Source organism: Gorilla gorilla, chromosome 8 (genome assembly GCF_029281585.2).
Source record: "Gorilla gorilla gorilla isolate KB3781 chromosome 8, NHGRI_mGorGor1-v2.1_pri, whole genome shotgun sequence".
Lineage (NCBI taxonomy): Eukaryota > Metazoa > Chordata > Mammalia > Primates > Hominidae > Gorilla > Gorilla gorilla.
Window position 1 is genome coordinate 30,524,360 of NC_073232.2, and position 24,062 is coordinate 30,548,421.

The following is a 24,062-nucleotide window of genomic DNA, read 5'->3' on the forward strand; positions in this document are numbered from 1 at the left end:
TATATATATATATGTCTCACAAAGGACAAATACAACTTTCTCACTGCTATATTCCCCATATCCAAAACAGTCCCCAGTACACAGTAAATGTTGAATAAATATTTACTGAATGAATAATTAATTGTGTATTTGAACTGTTTTACTGTTTTATACTGTCTGCTTTTCTTCCTTTTCACTTAACATTTTATAGAAATATACAAAATATTATACTTCAGATATATAAGAAAAAGTTTGATATCTGGTACAAGTTAAAATGAAAATGAGTTATTTACACTCATGTTTTTTCTTATAATTTTCATACTCAACATATGTTAAAATCAGTTTTAAATAATTTGAATTATATTTTGTGAACACTTATGTATACATCTTTAACAAAATTTGTTTCAGATACTATTGTTTATATACAGGCTGTTATGAAATAATACATTTTCCCTATTTTTAAAAATTTCGGAAACCTCTTACAAATGATACATTTTTTTTTGTTTTGTTTAGGAAATAGCAAGTGTTTACTTACATTTGTTTTAAGTGTTAAAGAATAGGGCAAGGTACCCATCCTTCTTTACATACAAATTAATTCCTTCACAAGAACTAAGCTCCAATGCATTAAAAATAAAACAAATGTATTTTTAAATAATTTAATGCATTAAGGCTTGGCTGCAGTGTTTGGGAGGGGAAGTTTCACACTGATTTTTAACTCAGAATTGCTCTATAGTAAGAGTCTGAACAGGACTTGGATATTGAGCTGGTATCCTTTGTATAAGGGTGAAGATAAAATATATGGTTAAGATACACAAGACAGTATAGTTTTGTTTGAAGGCCGTTTTAGTTTCATAAATTTTTAAGGTAGTTAAAAAATATAATCATTATATATCCAGAAATGTATTAATTGTTGTCACATCCCAAAAAAGAATTCACATTATGTAGTCTTGTAGTCACCTTTTCTAAATGCACTATGTGAATTCTCATTGTTTTAGTGTATATTTTAATTGCCATTACTTTGTATATCTCAGCTTTTAAAACATCTGAATTTGCTATATATGCTCTCATTGTGCTGTATACCTATTATCACTCTTACACAGATTTCTAGCAATTAATTTGAAATAGAAAAACAGCCATGATACCTTTTCTAACCCCCCTTTATCAGAAGAACATTTAGAAGGCTTTTAAAGCCCAAACCATTATATTATCTTTTGGCGACCGACTAGGAGAACTTGGGTTCTCTATGCTTTAGCACTGTGAAAGTGCATCTTCCAGATCAGCACATTTATAATGCGAATTGCTGATAACCATTTTGTACCTGCAAGGTATTAATCAAAAGTCATGAATTCGCCTTTTAACTGGGCTTGTCATTTAAACAATCTGCATAATTCTGATTTCATGCGAAACTTTTCTAATTAGACATTTTTTGCTTAAACATCAATATTGGGCTTTACGGATGCATAAGGAATAGGCAGACAGTAGAAGATTTTAGTTTAAAAGTGCTCAGCATCCAGCTAATTAATCTATGCAGATAGGCCTAATCCATTTTCCATTTGTTTGTGAGGTGGGAGCTCTCATCTTTCTGCCACTTTTAAATGACCTCACATTTCCAAGTATAAATTTGGAGAAAAGACCCGGATCAGAGGAATCCTCCATCAAAACTGGACGCCACTGTCTGATGGCGTTAATTATGTTTTAGCGACTGACCAGGAGGGCTAGAGTTCCTTCTTCCTTTTGGTGTAATACAACTGCATTTTCCGGATCATTGTATTATATTGCTAATTCCTGATAAACCACCATTTGTCCTGCACACCGAGCTGAGGGGCGCCTTGGCGTTCCCTCTCCGAGTGCAGCCCTAACCCAGGCTTTTGACCTTCAGCCTGGAATACACTTTCGTTTGTCATTGGGGCCCACGTAGTGCGAAAATGGGCGGCAGATTTGGTAGGACTTCCAGCGGGTGAACTTTGGGAAGAGTCCAGGACGTGAATTTAATGGGTGGAGTGGTTGCGGCAGCACTGTGAAGTTAGCGCGGCCAACTGCAGGAAGCCATGCTTCATTACACCCTTCATGGGAGCTGGCACACTCGCCCCACCCTCGTTTTCCACGGGCCAGTCTTGGAGGAAAAGGCCAGCAGGTAGGTTCCCAGGGCACGGAGATGATGCCCCCGGGGAGTCCCCTCTGGCGATTCTGAGAAAACCCCTTCCCAGCCCTGGGCGTCCGCCTCCCCCGCCACCTCCCAGGCCTCTTCCCGACGCTCACACGCGGCCCGCGCCACCAGCGCTGCAGAGGGCGGCCCTAACGTCCCCGCCCCCGCGTGCGCGCCCCCGCGCCCTCGCGTCAGCTCATTCCGGCCTCCGCGCGCCGCCGGCTCCCCTCGCGCCCACCCCCAGCACACCTCGGCGGCGGCGAGCGGCGCGGGGGAGGGGGAGGGGGACGGGGCCCCGGAGGTAGGCCGGGGGCAGCCAACAGGCCGCGGCGGCGCGCACGCAGGGCTAGCCTCGCCTAGGCCTCCTCCCTCACGCCGGCCGCAGGACGGGCGCGCACGCCAAGTGACGCTCGGAGGAGGAAGCGCAGCCCCCTTCCCCTCCCTCGCTGCCCCTGGCCCAGCGGGAGCCCCCCCCCCCCACAGTGCGCCTGTGCGGAGGCCCTCTTGATTATGTGTGCCCTCTCCGGGCGCCCGCGTTAGCGGCCGGGTGGAGGTGGGGAGGGAAGACGCTGAGGAGGAGGAGGAGGCGGAGGAGGCGGTGGAGGGGAGGTGGGGGGAATCAGCAAGGACATGGCTCCTGACTCCTGTGCGGAACGTGAGTGACTGAGCGGCAAAGCCCGAGTGAGCGAGCGGTGGGCTGCCGGGCTGGGCGGGGGGCGCCGGGGCGGGCTCGGGGGGCTGTGTGGGGGGGAAGCACTAATCGGCTTGCATGTGTTTTTTAATGGTCCCCCCAACTCCCTCTTAGATGGTCTCTAGCGACCGGCCCGTGTCACTGGAGGACGAGGTCTCCCATAGTATGAAGGAGATGATTGGAGGCTGTTGCGTTTGCTCAGACGAGAGAGGCTGGGCCGAGAACCCGCTGGTTTATTGCGACGGGCACGGCTGCAGCGTCGCGGTGCATCAAGGTAAACACCCAACCGCCCGCCGGGGCGCGCCGGCCTGCGCCCAACGGTCACCGCCGCCCCCACCTGGGCCGCAACCGCCGGCACCCCCGCCCCGTGCCGCGGCCGCGGGAGGGACTCGGAGGGTCCGCGGCGGGGCGCGGGGGGTGTGGGCCGCGCATGTGGGAGAAAGTGCGTGTGGCCCGGACTGTCATGTGATTCCGCTCTCACTCTCTCAAGTGTCATTCGGCCGCCGCCTGCGCCTGGGGCCGGGGTCTGCTGACTTGGCGGGGCGGGGCAGGGCGGCGGCCGCGCCCTCGAGATCTGGGCCGGGGGCGGGGGCGGGGGCGGTGCGCGCCCCTCCCGGTTCCCGGGGCCACGGGGGTGGGTTTGGGAGAGTGGAGCGCCCTCTTCTCCCCTGGCCTGCAGCCGCCTGTCTGCCGCAGTGTTTGGAGACTTCCTGTGGCGTGGAGACTGGCTCGGGAACGCGGCGCCAGTGTGGGGAGGCTGGGGGTCGCCTTGCCTCTTTAGATGGGGAGGGATGCGGGGCTCGTTGCACCCCGAGCCAGAAGGCTCGGGCCCTACCGCCGCCCGGTAGCTGTCTGCGGAGGAGATGGCGGAGTCCGTTGCTGACCGTGCGGGAGTGGCGGGGCTGCTGCAGCGCCTGTGGGGTGGCCGCGGCAGGCCACCACCAGCCTAGGTGGCTGAAGAGGTGGCGGTGCCACGTCACTTTTGGGGAGCCTCTTAGTTTATTTCTGGTTGTTAACAATTGATGAGGTTTTTGGATATACAAGAAGGCCGAGGACACTAGTAAGATACTTTTCTGGCCTTTGAAGTGGCCGACTTCTCCCCATTTCACGTGGTAAGGAATCCAGGACAAAACAGTCTACATTCTTTTTTGGTGGCTCCATGTCCCTTCGCATTTCTGAATCTGGCATTAAGCGATGCATATGTTTTTAGTAGTCTGTTGGAAAGGACTACCACCAAAAGGGAGACAAAAATTTGAACATGTGCTAAAGTGCATTTTGTAGAGAAACGAATGTCACACTTGGAAAGGGAGACTTAGAAGCAGTGGTGATGATTCTGAGGTAGTGAACTTACTCTGAGAATGCTGTTTATTCCCAGGCTTTTATTTTTTTACTTTTTATTTTGTTGAGACGGAGTCTTGCTCTGTCACCCAGGCTGTAGTGCAGTGGTGCCATCTCAGCTTACTGCAACCTCTGCCTCCTGGGTTCAAGCGATTGATTCTCCTGCCTCAGCTTCCCGAGTAGCTGGGATAACAAGCACACCCTAGCACACCCGCTAATTTGTATTTTTTAGTAGAGACGGGGTTTCGCCATGTTGGCCAGGCTGGTCTCAAATTCCTGACCTCAGGTGATCCTTTTGCCTCGGCCTCCCAAAGTGCTGGGCTTACCGGCGTCAGCCACTGCGCCTGGCCCTAGACTTTTAAAGAAGAGCCAAGTTGCATGTCTTGCTTTTTTAGGGAGTGAATACAATGCCTGTCAAACCAGATACTGATTTTAAGATCATCCCATGTTCATTGGCATTTTGAAGGCCAATGAATTTCTTATGAATTGGAATTTCTTATGAATTGGATGATAAACTATCAAAATTTGATAGTAATTTCTATGTCCCAATATAGAAAATTTTTATTCAAATCTTAAATTTTCCTTCCTAGAAGTACACTTGAATAAAGTTTTTGGGCAATGATGCTGTGTTTTGGACACCTATGCTGTGTTTTTTGACGGATAGAGCATTTATAGTGAGACACATTTTACAAATTCTTTTTTTTTGAGACAGGGTCTCACTTTGTGGCTCGGGCTGGCATGCAGGGTGCTATTACAGCTCACTGCAGCCTTGACCTTCCAAGCCATCTTCCCACTTCAGCCTTCCCAGTAGCTGGGACCACAGGCCTGGACAACCATGTCGGGCTAATTTTGTATTTTTGGTAGAGGTGGGATTTCACCAGGTTGCCCAGGTTGGTCTTGACTTTTTTTTTTTGAGACAGAGTTTTGCTCTTGTTGCTCAGGCTGGAGTGCAATGGTGCCATCTCGGCTCACCGCAACCTCTGCATCCCAGGTTCAAGTGATTCTCCTACCTCAGCCTCCCGAGTAGCTGGGATTGCAGGCATGGACCACCATGCCCAGCTAATTTTTGTATTTTTTTTAGTAGAGATGGGGTTTCTCCATGTTGATCAGGCTGGTCTTGAACCCCTGACCCCAGGGTGATCTGCCTGCCTTGGCCTTCCAAAGTTCTGGGATTACAGGTGTGAGTCATTGTACCTGGCCTGGTCTCGAACTTTTGAGCTCAAGGGATCTGCCCGCCTTAGCCTCATAAAGTGCTGGGATTACAGGCATGAGCTTCCTTGCCTGGTCCTACAAATGTTTAACTGGAAGTGGAAGTTTAGCTTTTGGAGTTTTAAAAAGTTATACTGAATTTATATTCTGCCGTGATTGTACAGTGGGTAGTACTCTGTTTTGTGAATTTATATTCTTTCTTTCTTTATATGTTTTTTTGAGGCAGAGACTCCCTCTGTCGCCCAGGCTGGAATGCAGTGGGGCAATCTCGGCTCACTGCAGCCTCTACCTCCCGGGTTCATGTGATTCTCCTGCCTCAGCCTCCTGAGTAGCTGGGACTACAGGCACTACCACCACACCTGGCTAATTTTTTTTTTTTTCTTTTTTGAGATGGAGTTTTGCTCTTCTTGTCCAGGCTGGAGTGCAGTGGCGTGATCTCGGCTCAATGAAACCTTCACCACCCAAGTTCAAGTGATTCTCTTGCCTCAGCCTCCCAAGTAGCTGGGGTTACAGGCACCTGCCACCATGCCCAGCTAATTTTTAAAAAAATTTTTAGTAGAGATGGGGTTTCACCATCTTGGCCAGGCTGCTCTGGAACTCCTGACCTCAGGTGATCCTCCTGCCTTGGCCTGCCAAAGTGCTGGGATTACAGGCATGAGCCACCGCGTCCGACCTGAATTTATATTCTTTAAATGCTTTCCAATATTTAAGATATTTTCATATTTCTGCCTAGCAAGCTCATGCAAAAGTCTACTTGGTTATTAGTGTTTTTAGAGTTTTAGAAAATTTTCAGTTTTGAGCTAATTATTAACTTTAAAAACCAATTTTAAAACAAGACTGTGATTAGATATGTGATGTATACTTAAATCATTTGGAGCATTCACATCATTATGTATTTAGAAATAAACATACCTTTTTTTTTTTGAGATAGGGTCTCCTTCTGTTGCCCAGGCTGGAGCACAGTGGTGTGATTATGGCTCACTGCAGCCTTGATTTCCCAGGCTGAAGTCAGCCTCCTGAGTAGCTGGGACTGTAGGCACATGCCACCGTGCCCAGCTAATTTTTTTTTTTTTTTTTTTTTTTTTAAATTTGAGACGGAGTTTCACTCTTATTGCCCAGGCTGGAGTGCAATGGTGCGATCTTACCTCACTGCAACCTCTGCCTCCCAGGTTCAAGCGATTCTCCTGCCGCAGCCTCCTGAGTAGTAGGATTACAGGCATGTGCCACCACGCCTGGCTAATTTTGTATTTTTAGTAGGGACAGGGTTTCTTCATGTTGGTCAGGCTGGTCTTGAACTCCCAACCTCAGGTGATCCGCCTGTCTCAGCCTCCCAAAGTGCTGGGATTATAGGTGTGAGCCACTGCGCCTGGCCTAATTAAAAAAAATTTGTTTGTGGAGATGGAGTCTCACTGTATTGCCTAGACTGTTCTGGAACTCCTGGGCTCCAGCAGCCCTCCCAACTCGACCTCCCAAAATGCTGGGATTACAGGCATGAACCATTGCACCCAGCCTTGATTTATTTAGATGAGGTAACACAAAAGAGTTGCATTTAAAATTTTTACTTTTTAATTAAGTAAGCTGTATATGTGATAAATAGGATGTGAACTGTTTTCTCTGTAAAGAGGTAGTTTACTTGAATAGTGACAGGTGGATTAATAGGGCTTTGAAAGGGTATTTGATTTTTCCATAGTTCTTCGAATCTTAACATTTTAACACATTTCATTTTTCAACAGCTTGCTATGGCATTGTTCAAGTACCCACTGGACCATGGTTTTGCAGGAAATGTGAATCTCAGGAGAGAGCAGCCAGAGTGGTAAGGACTATTTATCAAGAACATTAAACTTTAGTGAGTAGGTTAGGAAATTAGGAACTGCACTCCTGTTGTGGTTTGTGGGGTTGTCAGTCATTTCTTCAAATATCATAATGTAAGAGATAATTTAGGCCAAATATTGACTTGGAGTATTAAACAGATTTTGTAAAACTGAAAAACAAATGGAATCAAGTGAGTATATTTTGGATACTTTGAAAACAAAAATACATAGTCATATTTGGGCTTTGTTAACTAGTTACAGAATCAAGAAAGCTTGAAGAAGTTTGAAGGTTACACTGGCTAATCATAGTTAAAATATAATGGAAATAGAAACATAAGGAAGTTACATTGATAATTCTGTTAGGTTTTGTGTAATGGGAAAAAACCCCAATAATTTTAGTGACTATCATATTCCTTTTACTACATCTTTGGGTGTATAGTTTAACTTCGAACACTCACTGATTTCAGGCATTCAGTCCCTTTGGCAAACCAACATAAAAATCTTTTTTTTTTTTTTTTTTAACTTGGGTGGTTACCTTATTTCAGAACTTTTCTAAACCTCTTATAAGAATGAAGGAGGTGCCGGGTGTAGTGGTTCACACCTGTAATCCCAGCACTTTGGGAGGCCGAGGCGGGAGTATCTCGAGGTCAAAAGATGGAGACCACCCTGGCCAACATGGTGAATCCCTGTCTCTACTACAAATACAAAAATTAGCTGGGTGTGGCAAGCACCTGTAGTCCCAGCTACTTAGGAGGCTGAAGCAGGAGAATTGCTTGAACCCGGGAGGTAGAGGTTGCAGTGAGCTGAGATGGTGCCATTGCACTCCAGCTTGGGCAATAAGAGTGAAACTCCGTCTCAAAAAAAAAAAAAAATTACAAACGTTAGCTGGGCGTGGTGGCACGCGCCTATAATCCCAGCTATTTGGGAGGCTGAGGCAGGAGAATGGCGTGAACCTGGGAGGCAGAGGTTGCAGTGAGCTGAGATCATGCCATTGCACTCCAACCTGGGTGACAGAGCAAGACTCTCAGGTAAGGAAAAAAAAAAACAAAAAGGAGGTAGGCTGGGTGCAGTGACTCACACCTGTAATCCCAACACTTTGGGAAGCCGAGGCAGGAGGATTGCTTGAGTCCAGGAGTTTGAAACCAGCCTGGTCAACTTAGTCTCTACAAAAGAAAAATTTTTAAAATTAGCTGGGGCTGGGCACAGTGGCTCATGCCTATAATTCCAGCACTTTGGGAGGCTGAGGTGGGCGGATCACTTGAGGTCAGGAGTTTGAGACCAGCCTGGCTGACATGGTGAAACCCCATCTCTGCTAAAAATACAAAAAATTAACTGGATGTGGCAGAGCGTGCTTATAGTCTAGCTACTCTGGGGGCTAAGACAGGAGAATCGCTTGAACGAGGGAGCCAGAGGTTGCAGTGAGCCAAGATTGTGCCACTGCACTCCAGCCTGCACTCCAAACAGAGTGAGACTGTTTCAAAGAAAAAAAAAAAATTAGTTGGGCGTGGTGGCTTGCACCTGTACTCCCAGCTACTCTGGAAGCTGAGACAGGAGGATTGCTTGAACCTGGGAGGTTGAGGCTGCAGTGAACCATGACTCCAGCCTGGGTGACAGAGTGAGAGACTGTCTCACAAAAAACACAGTGAGGGAGGTATGTTTATCCTTTGTATCCACAAGCATTTTTCACATTTGGATTTCTGAAAATATCAGAAATAGATTTTATTTTCATTAGTTATGCAAACCTACCATTTAAAATGTGATAGTTCCTTTTTAAAATCTTATTATATTTATTGATTTATTATTTATTCCAAGACATCTTGTTATAGCAAATTCCTTTCCCTTGGTGTTGATTATGGAATTAGACTGAAGGTAGAAAACAAACATTTTAGCTTCTTTACCTAGGCATATAGCAAAAGCAGAAGCTTTTGTGTTTGCCTGGGCAATTTTTGAGCGGTAGAAATAATGGGCTGGGTGCTGTGGCTCATGCCTGTAATCCTTGCACTGTGGGAGGCCAAAGTGGGTGGATGACCTGAGGTCAGGAGTTTGAGACCAGCCTGAGCAACATGGCGAAACCCCACCTCTACTAAAAATACAAAAATTAGTTGGGTGTGGTGGTGTGCACCTGTAATGCCAGCCACTTGGGAGACTGAGGCAGGAGAATCGCTTGGACCTGGGAGGCAGAGGTTCCAGTGAGCTGAGGTTGCGCCACTGCACTCCAGCCTGGGCGACAGAGTGAGACTCGTCTCACAAAAAAAGAAAGAAATAATGGTTGAGTAACCTATAAAAATGTGTTGAGTCTCAGAACTATTTGTATTTTATTATTTTGAGACAGTCTTGCTCTGTTCCCCAGGCTGGAGTGGAGTGGCGCAATCATTGCTCACTGCAGCCTTGAAGTCCTGAGCTCAAGAGATCCTCCTGCCGCAGCTTCCTGAGTAGCTGGGACTTACAGGCCTGTAGCACTTAACACCCAGCTAATTTTTTTATTTTATTTTTGAGACAGTCTCGCTCTGTCGCCCTGGCCGGAGTGAAGTAGCGCCATCTCCGCTCACTGCAACCTCTGCCTCCTGGATTCAAACGATTCTCCTGCCTCAGCCTCCCATGTATCTGGGACTACAGACATGCGCCACCACACCCAGCTAATTTTTGTACTTTTAGTAGAGATGGGGTTTCACCATGCTGGCCAGGCTGGTCTCGAACTCCTGACCTCAGGTGATCTGCCTGCTTTGGCCTCCTGAAGTGCTGGGATTACAGGCGTGAGCTACCACGCCCGGCCTGAATTTTACTAGAAATGAGGTCTTGCTTTGTTGACCAGCCTCGTCTGGAATTCCTGAGCTCAAGCAGTCTTCTTACCTCAGCCTCCCAAAGTGGTGGGATTACAGGTGTGAGCATCCGTGCCTGGCCAGAGCAATTTTTTTATAGTTCTGATGATATGTTTTGGTTGTGTGTGAGAATGCACTTTAATAGAATTACAGCTGTTATTCTAGTGTGATTTAGCAAATGGAGGATAAAATCAATCATAGAAAGTTTGGGACTTGGTGAAATCTTTATAGCGTTACTCTTTGACTTTTTTTTCTTTGTATCATGTTACGGTTTGTGGTGAATAGGTCACTACGCAGTGGAACCTATGGTTTGTTAGTAAACACTGACAATGAGATGAGGCTGTTCCTGGGGGTGTCACAGTAGATTGAAGGCTGGAAAAGATAAGAAAATAAGGTGGGTATTCAGAGAGAGAAGATAATGAATAGGGAGTGTCAGAATGCCAGCATCATTTGCCTCAAATGCCACTTGTTACGTGCTTCCACTCTTTTATTCTCTCTAAGGACATGGTCAAAGTGTCAGTGTGAATAAGGTAGTTAACTTAAAAGATGTATTAGGGCTGGGCGTGGTGGCTCAAGCCTGTAATCCCAGCACTTTGGGAGGCTCAGGTAGGCAGATCACATGAGGTCAGGAGTTCGAGACCAGCCTGGCTAACATCTTAAAACCCCGTTTCTTCTAAAAATACAAAAAATTAGCCGGGCGTGGTAGTGAGCGCCTGTAATCCCAGCTACTCGGGAGACTGAAGCAGGAGATTCGCCCGAACCCGGGAGGCAGAGGTTGCAGTGAGCTGAGATCGCGCCATTGCACTCCATCTTGGGCAATGAGTGAAACTCTGTCTCAAAAAAAAAAAAAAAAAAAATTATATTAGATGCTGCTGGGTGCAGTGGCTTGCGCCTATAATCCCGGTGCTTTGAGAGGCCAAGGTGAGAGGATCACGCCTGAGTTGGAGATCAGGCCACAAGTTGGAGATCAGCCTGGACAACATAGTGAGACCTTATCTCTACAAAAAGAAAAAAAAAATTAACCACATGTGGTGGTGTACTTATCCTAGCTATGTGGGAGGCCGAGGCGGGAGGATCCATTGAGCCTGTGAGTTTGAGGTTGCAATGAGCTATAATCACACTACTGCACACTAGTCCAGGTGACAAAGTGAAACCCTGTCTCTTTAAGAAAAAGAAGTTTTTGCAGGGGGGCATTTTATTTTAACATCATTTGGTGGGATGTGGGTGACATTAAGGTTTTTTTTTTTGTTTTTGTTTTTGTTTTTTTTTGAGACGGAATTTTGCTCTGTTGCCCAGGCTGGAGTGCAATGGCGCAATCTCGGCTCACTGCAGCATCCGCCTCCCGGGTTCAAGTGATTCTCCTGCCTCAGCCTCCGGAGTAGCTGGGATTACAGACACCATGCCTGGCTAGTTTTTTGGGTTTTTTTTTTCTTTTTTGAGATGGAGTTTCGTTCTTGTTGCCTAGGCTAGAGTGCAATGGCACAATCTCGGCTCACCACAACCTCCACCTCCTGGATTCAAGCGATTTTCCTGCCTCATTCTCCCCAGTAGCTGGGGTTACAGACATGCGTCACCATGCCCGGCTAATTTTTGTATTTTTAGTAGAGACAGGGCTTCTCCATTTTGGCCAGGCTGGTCTCGAACTCCTGACCTCAGGTGATCCACCCGCCTCAGCCTCCCAAAGTGCTGGGTTTACAGGCGTGAGCCATGTTGCCTGGCCGAGGATTTTTAAAGAAGAGGCAAAAGCAAAACCTTTTTAAAATTATATTTAAAAATATATATTATATTTTTTTGGAGACAGAGTTTAATTCTTGTTGCGCAGGCTTGGAGTGCAGTGGCGTCATCTTGGCTCACTGCAACCTCCGCTTCCCGGGTTCAAGCGATTCTCCTGCCTCAGCCTCCGGAGTAGCTGGGATTACAGGTGTGTGCCACCACACGCAGCTAAGTTTTGTGTTTTTAGTAGAGATGGGGTTTCTTCATGTTGGTCAGGCTGATCTCAAACTGCTGACCTCCAGTGATCTGCCCACCTCGGCCTCCCAAAGTGCTGGGATTACCATTGTGAGCCACTATGCCCGGTCTGTAGTGTATAATTATGAAAGGCAGGGTCCTTTGTAAGAAACAGATAAGCAAAGAAAGGGCATTGTATTATAAGGACACAGGAGTCAAGAACCCTAACATGGAAATGTATTTCACCCAGAAAGGGAATTGAATTAGTTTTATGAATCTTTTTTCCACTTTTGTCTGCATGCCTGCTTCCATTCTTTTCTTTCTGCTGATTTACTGTGCTACTTGTTCCAAAATGAGTAGCTAACTTTTTGAGTGTTTACTATGTGCCCACATACTGTGCTAAATGTTTTATGCCAGTTACTTCATTTAAGCATCCTGTCACATCTATGAGGTGGATGTTATTCTTACTTTATGGGTAAGGATACTATAGTTTTAAGAGAAATAGATGTTTTATGACAGTCTGGGATGTGATTAAGCTCTTAACCACTGTGTTACCTCTTAACCACCATGTTGCCTCCTATGGTGAAAGATGACGATACCTCAGCTCCTGATATTTTCCATCTCCTGTCTCAAAAGCGAGTAAATTCAGTCCCAATCTCATGTTCCTTTGAGAAAACAATAAAACAAAAGCCCAACTTTGGTTTGGCTTGGATGAGGTACCTAGCACTGGACCGTTTTGCTATGGTGAGACAATAGGGTCAAGTTGCTCAGACACAGGAAGAACTCTCTGGACTGGGGATAGCTCACTTCTCAGGGAAGGGGGATTATGACCTGGCAGTACCCTGACAGATAGCAAACAGTAAAGATTCAGAAAAGTAAAGGAGCATTTTCAGAAAATTTAGGTACTATGTAGAATGAACTTGAAAGGGAAGGTTAGAGATGGACTTAGGATGCTATTACTATAAAGATGGAATACAAAAGGAGTAGAAAAGAAGGGAGCATTTTGAAGTATGAAATGACAGAAATGGATGTTAGGTAAAGGGAAGGGAATAATCAAAGATGATTCTTAGATATCAAGGTGCTCACTCATTAATGGTGATACCATTAATAAATATTAGAGCAGTTGTAGTAGAGGAAGGAGAGCAAGTGAAGACTAAAGAAAGACCTGTTTTGGGCATGTTGGTTTTGATGCTGCTAAAATTTTTGTATTGGAGGCCGGGCGCGGTGTCTTATGCCTGTAATCCCAGGACTTCGGGAGGCCGAGGCGGGCGGATCACCTGAGATCGTGAGTTTGAGACCAGCCTGACCAACATGGAGAAACTCTGTCTGTACTAAAAATACAAAATCGGCCAGGTGTGGTGGCACATGCCTGTAATCCCAGCTACTAGGGAGGCTGAGGCAGGAGAATTGCTTGAACCTGGGAGATGGAGGTTGCGGTGAGCCGAGATCGCGCTATTGCACTCCAGCCTGGACAACAAGAGTGAAGCTCCATCTCAGAAAAAAAAAAAAGATTTTTATATTGGAAATTTAGGATACAGTTACAGAGTGAAGTCAGAGTTGAAGCTGCATAGAGGGAAAACAGGGAACCACATGCCTTTTTTTTTTTTTTTTTTTTGCTAGAGAAGAGAAATGTTCACATTTGGGAGAGTAAGAGAACTGATTATCAAGGATTGATAGTGAACTGTCAGGAAAAGAACCTAAAAAGTACAGTCGCCACAGAGACAACTAGGTGTTCAGGAAAGAGAAGTTGATAGTAACAGTACTGCCAGGAACGCTGAAGGACTAAGAAAAGTTTTTGAGACAGCTAATACAGCTTCCTGGTTTGGGTAGAACCCTGGTTGTAGGGCATGGAAGATAGAGGATTTGATTGTTGTGTGGAAAGTATAAGGAAAGAGAAAAATTAAAGGAGATGAGGTTGAGGAAAGTTTGGTTTTTAAGGGAAGTTCTTTGTAGATAGACATTCATTATTTAGAAAAAGCACCGTGTCTCCCAAAAGAAAAAAATTAAACACACTTTCTCATGACTATTTTTGTACGTATGTATTTAGAGACAGGGTCTCGCTTTTTGCCCACGCTGGAATCAGTGGTGCGATTTTAGTTGACTGCAACATCGAACTCTGGGGCTCAAGGAATCCTCTCACTTCAGTCTCCTGAGTAGCTAGGACTATAGGTGCCTACCACTATGCCCGGCTAATTTTAAAATTTTTGGTAAAGATAAGGTCTTGTTATGTTGCCCAGGCTGGTCTCGAACAGCTGGCTTTAAGAGATCCTCCCGTGTTGTCTTCCTAAAGTGTTGAGGTTTCAGGCGTGAGCCACCATGCCTGGCCTATTTTTTATTTAGTGAGCATTTGTTCTGAATTACTGCAGGCTGAAGTGACTTATTAGAAATTTTGTCTACTTACATAATTTTGATGAGACACAGAAGAATTTTTAAAAATTTAATTAATTTTTTTTGAGACAGTCTTGCTCCATCGCCCAGGCTGGAGTGCAGTGGTGTGATCTCGGCTCACTGCAACCTCTGCCTCCTGGGTTCCAATGATTCTTGTGTTTCAGCCTCCTGAATAGCTGGGATTACAGGCATGTGCCACGATGCTTGGCTAGTTTTTGTATTTTTAGTAGAAACTGGGTTTCACAATGTTGCTCAGGGTGGTCTCGAACTCCTGGGCTCTAGTAGTCCCTCCTGCCTTGGCCTCCCAAAGTGCTGAGATTACAGGTGTGAGTGACCGTATCTGGCCAGAGAGGACATTTTAGATTGTAAATATTCTACTTTTTTTTTTTTTTTTTTTTGAGATGGAGTCTCACTCTGTGGCCCAGGCTGGAGTGCAGTGGTGTGATCTCCGCTTACTGCAACCTCCGCCTCCCAGGTTCAAGCGATTCTCCTGCCTCAGCCTCCCGAGTAGCTGAGACTGCAGGCACGCCCCACCACTCCTGGCTAATTTGTTTTTTTTTTTTTTTTTGAGACAGGGTCTCTGTCTCCGAGGCTGGAGTGCAGTGGCACAGTCTCAGCTCACTGCAACCTCTGCCTCCTGGGTTCAAGTGATTCTCCTGCCTCAGCCTCCCGAGTAGTTGGGCTTGCAGGTGCCCGCCACTGTGCCTGGCCAATTTTTTTTTTTTGAGATAGAGTTTTGCTGTTTCCCAGGCTGGAGTGTAATGGTGCAATCTTGGCTCACCACAACTTCCGCTTCCCGGGTTCAAGCGATTGTCCTACCTCAGCCTCCCAAGTAGCTGGGATTACAGGCATGCGCCACCACACCTGGCTGATTTTGTATAGTAGAGACGGGGTTTCTCCATGTTGGTCAGGCTGGTCTCGAACTCCCGACCTCAGGTGATCCACGTGCCTCAGCCTCCCAAAGTCCTGGGATTACAGGCGTGAACTCCCATGCCCGGCCCTAATCCTGGCTAATTTTTGTATTTTTAGTAGAAATGGGGTTTTACCATGTTGGCCAGGCTGGTCTCGAACTCCTGACCTCAGGTAATCCTCCTGCCTTGGCCTCCCAAAGTGCTGGGATTACAGGTGTGAGCCACCCCGCCTGACCCCTTCATTCTTTTATTTTTTTAAATTCTCTGCTGATTTGGAGGTCATATGCTCTATTTCTTTTATTTTAGTGATTGCACTTAAAGTTTTAACATGCATACTTAATGTTTTTCTGAGTCTTAATATCTGTACTCTGAACAAAACAAAGGTCCTTGGGACGCCTTGATTCCTTTGGTTCTTTTTCCCTCGCACAATCTATGTTATTGTTGTCTTTATTACTCTGCTGTTTTTTTTTTTTTTTTTTTTTTTTTTAAGATGGGGTCTCACTGTGTTGCCTAGGCTGGTCTGGAGCTGTTGAGCTCATGTGATCCTCTCACCTTAGGCTTCTAAGTAGCTGGAATTACTCCATCTGTTTTTTTCTTTTTTTTTTTTTGGTGATAGAGTCTCACTGTCACCCAGGCTGGAGTGCAGTAGTGTGATCTCGGCTCACTGCAACCTCCGCCTTTCATGTTCAAGTGATTCTCATGGGTTCAGCGATTCTCATGCCTCAGCCTCTTGAGTAGCTGGGACTACAGGCACATACATGCCACCTTGTCCGGCTAATTTTTGTATTTTTAATAGAGATGGGGTTTCACCATGTTGGCCAGGCTGTTCTTGAACTCCTGACCTCAGGTAATGTTCCTGCTTTGGCCTCCCGAAGTGCTGGTATTACAGGCGTGAGCCACTGTGCGTCTTATTTTGAATCTTCTAAATAATCGTGTGTTTTAAAAAAATAGTTATTTATAATTAGGCTTAATATTACTGATGTTTTTGTTCAATCTAGCCTTTTATTTTCCTTTTTTGTGGGTTCATTTTTTTTCCTTTGAAGGTTTTGATATTTTTTTCTCAGGGTCTGAGGCTAGTAAGTAATAAGTAAGAAAGTTATATTAGTCTTTTTGTGTCTATGAATTTCATTATTTTGCTCTCTTGGAAGCTAGTTTGAATCCTTTGATAATAGCTATTTTCCTGTAACTAAAGATTTTATTCTAGTTTGTCTTCTGGTATCTGTTGGTTGATAAACAATCTTTTGAGTTTGTTTATCCTGTTTGAGACTTGGTCTGCTTTTTCATTCTGAGGACTCAGTGTCCTTCCATTTTTTATTTTCTACTCTGTCTCTTCAAATACTGTAACCTTCTCATTAACTTTTCTTTTCCTAAAACTGTTAGGTATATGTTTGGGATTTTCATTCTGTTTTTCATGTCTTTTAATTTGTCTTTCATATTTTCTATCTTATCTTTTTTTTTTTTTTTTTTTTTGAGACGGAGCCTCTGTTGCCCAGGCTGGAGTGCAGTGTTGCGATCTCGGCTCACTGCAAGCTCCGCCTCCCGGGTTCACGCCATTCTCCTGCCTCAGCCTCCTAAGTAGCTGGGAATACAGGTGCCCGCCGCTACGCCCGGCTAATTTTTTGTATTTTTAGCAGGGACGGGGTTTTTCCATGTGAGCCGGGATGGTCTTGATCTCCTGACTTCATGATCCACTCACTTTTGCCTCCCAAAATGCTGGGATCACAGGTGTGAGCCACTGCGCCCGGCCTTTCTATCTTATCTTTGCATTATTGATAATATCTTTAACTCTGTCTTCAGATTTATGCTTATTTTTAATTCAGTGAATTAATTTTTTTCTGAGTAAATTTCTAGAATTTTTGTGTGATTTTATTTTTCAATTTGTCTCTTTTTTCAGGGTATCTTGCTTTATTGTTTGAAGAATTATATTCGTTTTTTTATTTGAACATTTAAAACATACTTATTGTAAAGATTCTCAGATTTTGGAATTCTTTGTTAACTCTGCTGATAGATGTCTTTATATATTGTGTAATTTTTGACTGCAAGCTAATCTTCAGGTGGAGTTGTCTTTCCTGGGATTCCTGTTCCTCTACCATGAGTTGTGAAGATGTCACTGTGGGGTTTTTGCCTTTGCTCTCTGTCTTTTAAGAATTGTGTTTGGCCGACCAGATTATAATGGTTTCTACAAGTCAGGAGCTTATTCCTTTTTTTTTTTTTTTTTTAGACTGAGTCTTGCTCTGTCATCCCGGCTGGAGTGCAGTGGCGCAGTCTCGGCTCACTGCAACCTGCACCTCCCGGATTCAAGCAGTTCTCCTGCCTCAGCCTCCCCAGTAGCTGGGATTATAGGCGCGTGCCACCACTCCTGGCGAATTTTTTGTGTTTTTAGTAGAGATGGGGTTTCACTGTGTTTCGATCTCCTGACCTCGTCATCCGCCCGCCTTGGCCTCCCAAAGTGCTAGGATTACAGGCGTGAGCCACTGCGCCCGTCCAGTTATTCTTTTACTTAAAAGCAAAAGGCATTTTGAAGCTTTGATGACAGCTCTCTTAAGTCACTAGGGAGTATGCTTTTTCTGTCTTCCTTCTGTATCAGCCTTAGCACATAGTTTTCATGTTCAGGGTTATCCCATAGTCAAAGCATGGCAGCTGGAACTGCAGTCACTGTGACTACAAAAGAAGTCCCAGGCAGAAAGAAGGGGAGAGGGTAAGCTTCAAGTGTGGTCCTCTAACTGAGTTGTACTCTTTTTTTTTTTTTTTTTTTTTTTTGAGAGAGAGTCTTGCTCTGTTGCCCAGGCTGGAATGCAGTGGCCGCAATCCTCTACGTCCCGGGTTCTCCTGCCTTAGCTTCCCGAGTAGCTGGGATTACAGGTGTGTGCCACTATGCCTGGCTAATTTTTGTATTTTTAGTAGAAATGGGGTTTCGCCATGTCGGCCAGGCTGGTCTCAAACTCCTGACCTCAGGTGATCCGCCCGCCTTGGCCTCCCAAAGTGCTGGGATTACAGGCGTGAGCCATCGCGCCTAGCGCTGAGTTGTACTCTTAAACTAATTGTCCTTGAGGCTCCACTCAAGAACTTAGGCTTAATTTTACTGGCTCTTAATTGTTACAGAGCCTGCAAAATGTGGTCATAAAGTTGGGCCCATTGATAAACTGGTTAAAGTGAGAGTTCTGTTAGTAGGGAAGAAGGAGAAAATGGACTTGGATTGGTAGCTGCAGAGTCTGTTACAGTTTGCCTAATGGGGTTCATTGCTCCAGGCCAGGCTCTAAGTTTGTTTCTTGGCTTGGATTTCTACATCCTTTAGATAATGGATTTTGGGCCCCATACCTTCCCTCAGCATCTCCTTGGATTTCTAGAGTGACTCATCTACTCACATCTGGAGCAAGCATCTAATTTCTGTGCAGCTTCCCTAGTCTTAGTAGTCCAGCACATGGTTTTCTAGAGTCTCTTCCTGTTATGACATGGGTCCTTATCAGCTCTTGTCCTTATATAGGGAACCCAGTTAGAGCTTTTCTACATATCTTTAGTCTATGTTGCTGTCATAGTCAGTCCTACCCTCTAAGGTATTGTTTCTGATAGCTTCGTTAACTGCCCCAGCTTCAATTTAATACTGATTCCTTTAGCTTTTTGTTTGTTTTTGAGACAGGGTGTTGCCCTGTTACCCAGGCTAGAGTGCAGTGATGCAATCTCAGCTCACTTCAACCTCCGCCTCCCGGGTTGGAGCGATTCACCTTCCTTAGCCTTATGAGTAGCTGGGACTACAGATGGGTGCCACCAAGCCCAGCTAATTTTTGTATTTTTAGTAGAGACGGGGGTTTCACATGTTGCCCGGGCTGGTCTCGAACTTCTGACTTCAAGTGATTTGCCTGACTCAGCCTACCAAAGTGCTGGGATTACAGATGTGAGCTATCGCGTCCGACCTTATTTAGCTTTAAAGTTCTTTTTTATTTCTGCCACCTGGAGAGTTACCTTTATTCACATAATTAAAAATTATGTGAAAACAATTAAAAATTGTTTTCAGATTTCTTTTATCTTTGATTTTTTTTTTTTTTTTTTGAAATGGAGTCTTGCTCTGTCACCCAGTGCAGTGGTACGATCTTAGCTCACTGCAACCTCTGCCTCCCAGGTTCAAGTGTTCAGGTGGTTCTCCTGCCTTAGCCTCCTGAGTAGCTGGGATTACAGGCACGCGCCACCACGCCCGGCTGATTTTTGTGTTTTTAGTAGAGACGGGGTTTCACCACATTGGTCAGGTTGGTCTCGCACTCCTGACCTCATGATCCGCCTGCCTCGGCCTCCCAAAGTGCTGGGATTATAGACGTGAGCCACCGTGCCCGGCCAACTTATCTTTGATTTCTAAGTGCAAGAAGCCAGGCTGAGTGCCAAAAAGTACTCGGATTGTACCTTTTTTTTTTTTTTTTTACATAACACAAATAACTTTTTTATTTCTGTACAGGCTTTTTAGCCTGTACACTTTAAATAGAATGTCTTTAAAGTTGAACATTTACTAACTTTTTTTTTGTTACTGCTGACTCATAATCTAGTATTTCATTTTAAATTCAGCATAATATCCTAAGTTCCTATAGCTTTCAAAGAGGTGGTTTTCAAAAATTAACAGATTTGGTGCTTTCCATCATAGACCGATAACATAGCCAGTTTTATTTGCTTGTTTCTTGAATTCCTTTTCCTTTTAATGTGAGAAAAGCCTAGCATAAGGGCAGGAATGAAGCAGGTGCTTAATATTTGTTTGTATTCTTTTCTAACCTGCCTACAAAACTAGTAAGAGAATTGAAAACATAGATGTACTTTGATAAATTGCCTAGCATATGGTATCTATTTATTCTGTTTTTGTGTTTAGACTTTTTTTTTTTTTAATTAAGTCTAATAGTTTCTGTCTCTTTTTTTTTTTTTTTTAGGCAGAGTCTCGCTCTGTTGCCCAGGCTAAAGTGCAGTGGTGTGATCTCAGCCCACTGCAACCTCTGCTTCCCGGGTTCAAGCGATTCTCCTGCCTCAGCCTCCCAAGTAGGTGGGATTACAGGCACACACCACCATGCCTGGGCAATTTTTGTATTTTTAGAGACGGAGTTTCACCATGTTGGCCAGGCTAGTCTCGAGCTTCTGACCTCAGGTCATCCTCCCACCTCAACCTCTCAGGTAGCTGGAACTATAGGTAAACACCGCCATGCCTGTCTAATTTCTACATTTTTTGTACGGATGGGGTCTCACTATGTTGCTAGGCTGGTCTTGATCTCCTGGGTTCAAGGGATCCTCCAGCCTTGGCCTCCCAAAGTACTGGGACTACAGGCGTGAGCTCCCCTGCCTGGTTTTTGCTAATTTCCAAGACAAAAATATACAGCAGTGTTATTACTTTCTGGTGTTAATTTTTATTTTTTTCCTCTGTGATTAATATTTGTTCTGTATTTCAGCTTTCCTCGTGTTTTTTTTTTTCTAAGACTATAAGACTAAATCTTTATATATCTTCTTACTGCTTTTTTTTTTTTTTTTTTTGAGATGGAGTTTTGCTTTTGTCACCCAGGCCAGAGTATAGTGACAGTGATCTCAGCTCACTGCAACCTTCACCTCCTGGGTTCAAGCGATTCTCCTGCCTCAGCCTCCTGAGTAGCAAGGATTACAAGCGCCTGCCACCACGCCTGGCTAGTTTTTGTATTTTTAATAGAGACGGGGCTTTACCATGTTGGCCAGGCTGGTCTCGATCTCCTGACCTCAGGTGATCCACCCGCCTCGGCCTCCCAAAGTGCTAGGATTACAGGCGTGAGCCACCATGCCCGGCCTCTCTCATTGCTTTCTTAAATAATCTGCATGGTTATCGTATTAGGTCGTTTATAGATTCACTTTTCCTTTCCTTCCTTTTATCTTCTTTTCTGTTTATTTTCTTCTTCCTCTTCTTTCTGTCTCCTCTTTCTCCTCTCTTTGATTTTATTCTTCTCTGTTCCTCCTTGCGCCTTCCTCCTCCCTCTTTCTTCTCTCCCCTTTTACTTTCCCTTGTCTTTCTTCCCCCTTCCTTTCCTTTTTAAACCAGGGACCTTCTTGTGGGTACCATCTGCTTGCTCCCATCTGGACTGTTTGCTCCTTAGGCTTGCTGTATGGATACTGGAACATCCCTTCACCATTATCTTGGAGTTTTCTTCTTGCTTATATCGGATTCCCTGTTTTTCTATCCCCCTACTCCCCTGTTTCTTTATATTTAAGAAGGCACATCTTCTGGCAGCTTCATAGGAAAAGGCGCATGAGAAATAAATTAGGGTTTTGCATGGTTGATAAAATGGGATTGCTATCTTACTTGATTGTTTGACAGAATACATAGAATTCTTGGTTGAAAATCATTTTCAATCAGAATTTGAAGATATTTCTCTACTGCCTTTTAGCTTTCAGTGTTACTGTTAGCAAGTCCAAAGCAGTTCTAATTTTTTTTTTTTTTTTTGAGAAGGAGTCTCACTCTGTCACCCGGGCTGGAGTGCAGTAGTGTGATCTCTGCTCACTACAACCTCTGCGTCCCGGGTTCAAGAGATTTTCCTTCCCCAGCCTCCCGAGTAGCTGAGACTACAGGCGTGTGCCACTATGCCCAGCTCAGTTTTGTATTTTTAGTAGAGATGGGGGTTTCACCATATTGGCCAGGCTGGTCTCAAACTCCTGGCCTCAAGTGATCTACCTGCCTCAGCCTCCTAAAGAGTTGGGATACAGACATGAGTCACCACACCCAGCTGCAATTCTGATTTCTTTTTCTTTTCCTTTTCTTTTTTTTTTTTTAGACAGGGCCTCTCTGTCGCCCAGGCTGAAGTGCAGTGGCGTGATCTTGGCTCACTGCAAACTCTGCCTCCTGGGTTCAAGTGATTCTCTTTCCTCAGCCTTTCAAGTAGCTGAGATTATAGGCGTGCGCCACCATGCCTGGCTAATTTTTGTATTTTTAGTAGAGATGAGGTTTCACTATGTTGGCCAGGCTGGTTTCGAACTCCTGAACACAGGTGATCTGCCCGTCTCAGCCTCCCAAAATGTTGGGATTACAGGCATGAGCCGCTGCACCCAGCCGATTCTGATTTCTTTTTAATCGTTTGTATGTGGTAGTTCTTTCTGGATTTAGTATTTTCTCTTTAACCTGGTTATTCTGATACTCACGATGGTGTGCTTGCTTTTACTCATTGTACTACGTACACAGTGGTCCTTTTGATTTGTTAGCTCCTGTTTCGGAATGTGAGTTTAGGTCAGGGAGAAAGTTTTTGAATTATTTCTTTGATAATTTCCTCAGTTCTGCTTTGTTTGCCTTTTCTGTATTTAAAAAAAATTTTGGATGTTAGACTTTCTAATCTGATCCTATAATTTTTGTATTTTCTGTTTCAGTTGTTTAACTCTTTTTACTCTATTTTCTGAGGTGATTCCTCACTTTCTCTTCCAACTCTTCACTTAAAAATTTTTTTGTTTGTTTGAGACAGCATCTTGATATTGTAGCCCAGGCTGACCTTGAAAGTGATTCTCTCAGCCTTCCACGGAGTTGGGATTATGGGCGTGCCACTACTCCTGGCCCTCCTTCACTTAAAATTTTTTTTTTTTTTTGAGATGGAGTCTTGCTCTGACCCCAGGCTAGAGTGCAGTGATGTGATCTCAGCTCACTGCAACCTCCGCCTTCCGGGTTCAAGTGATTCCCCTGCCTCAGCCTACCAGGTAGCTGGGATTACAGACACCACCACCACGCCCGGCTAATTTTTTTTTTTTGTATTTTGGTAGAGATGAGGTTTCACCATGTTGGCCAAGATGGTCTCGATCTCCTGACCTCGTGATCTGCCCGCCTTGGCCTCCCAAAGTGCTGGGACTACATGCTCTGAGCCACCGGGCCCGGCCCCTTCACTTTAATTTTTCAAGATGGTTATACTAATTTCTTCCTTTCTTTGTTTTTCTTTCTTTCTTTTTTTTTTTTAGACAGAGTTTTGCCGTGTTTCCCAGGCTGGAGTGCATTGGTGCGATCTTGGCTCAGTGCAACCCCTACCACCCGGGTTCAAGGGATTCTCAGGCCTCAGCCTCCCGAGTACCTGGGATGACAGGCGCACGCCACCATGCCCAGCTAATTTTGTATTTTTAGTAGAGACGGGGTTTCACCGTGTTGGTCAGGCTGGTCTCGAACTTCTGACCTCAGGTGATCCACTCGCCTTGGCCTCCCAAAGTGCTGGGATTACAGGCGTGAGCCACTGTGCCCGGCCATACTTTTTAATTTCTAAGGACTCTTTATGCTCTCAGCTGCTCCTTATTTTTGTAATCTTCTGTTCAAGTTTCTTGGATACAATTTATTTTAATTTAAATTTAATTTAATTTTATTTTTTTGAGACAGAGTCTTGCCTGTCACCCAGGCTGCAGTGCAGTGGTGTGATCTTGGCTCACTGCAGTCCCCACCTCCTGGATTCAAGCAATTCTCCCTTCTCAGCCTCCTCAGTAGCTGGGATTACAGGCGCCTGCCGCCACGCCTGGCTAATTTTTGTATTTTTAGTAGAGACTGGGTTTTGCCATGTTGGCCATGCTGGTCTCAGACTCCTGACCTCAGGTGATCCACCCTCCTCCACCTCCCAAAGTGCTGGGATTACAGGCGTGAGTCACAATGCCTGGCTGATACTTTAATTGGAGGTTTTTGTTTTGTTTCAGTTACGAAATTTTCTTCTGCTCCTTGAACTCTTCTTTTGTACTGTTTTGGCCTGTCTTTCGTGTTAGTGACTTTATGTAAAAATCTGGTGATTCTCAGCCTTGATTCAAATGTAAGACAAATTTTTTTTTTTTTTTTTTGAGAGGGAGTTTCACTCTTGTTGCCCAGGCTGGTGTGATCTTGGGTCGCCA

The 24,062-nt window shown here is 44.8% G+C and overlaps 1 protein-coding gene across 23 annotated transcripts in view; it reads left to right on the forward strand.

Annotated features, from left to right (window-relative positions):
* Positions 1-24,062, forward strand: part of MLLT10 (MLLT10 histone lysine methyltransferase DOT1L cofactor) — a 213,084-nt gene that overhangs the window by 7,061 nt on the left and 181,961 nt on the right. For 4 of the 23 annotated variants that reach the window (XM_055353850.2, XM_055353854.2, XM_055353863.2 and 1 more), the window contains exons 1-3: positions 2,416-2,780; positions 2,931-3,090; positions 7,097-7,176. In XM_055353850.2, the coding sequence (XP_055209825.1) occupies positions 2,931-3,090; positions 7,097-7,176 (240 nt within the window). In that variant the 5' untranslated portion in view covers positions 2,416-2,780. Of the gene's footprint in view, positions 1-2,001; positions 2,114-2,383; positions 2,807-2,930; positions 3,091-3,530; positions 3,929-7,096; positions 7,177-24,062 lie in introns of those variants that run through there. The other 19 variants (XM_063709701.1, XM_063709703.1, XM_063709706.1 and 16 more) reach the window with 12 other exon arrangements.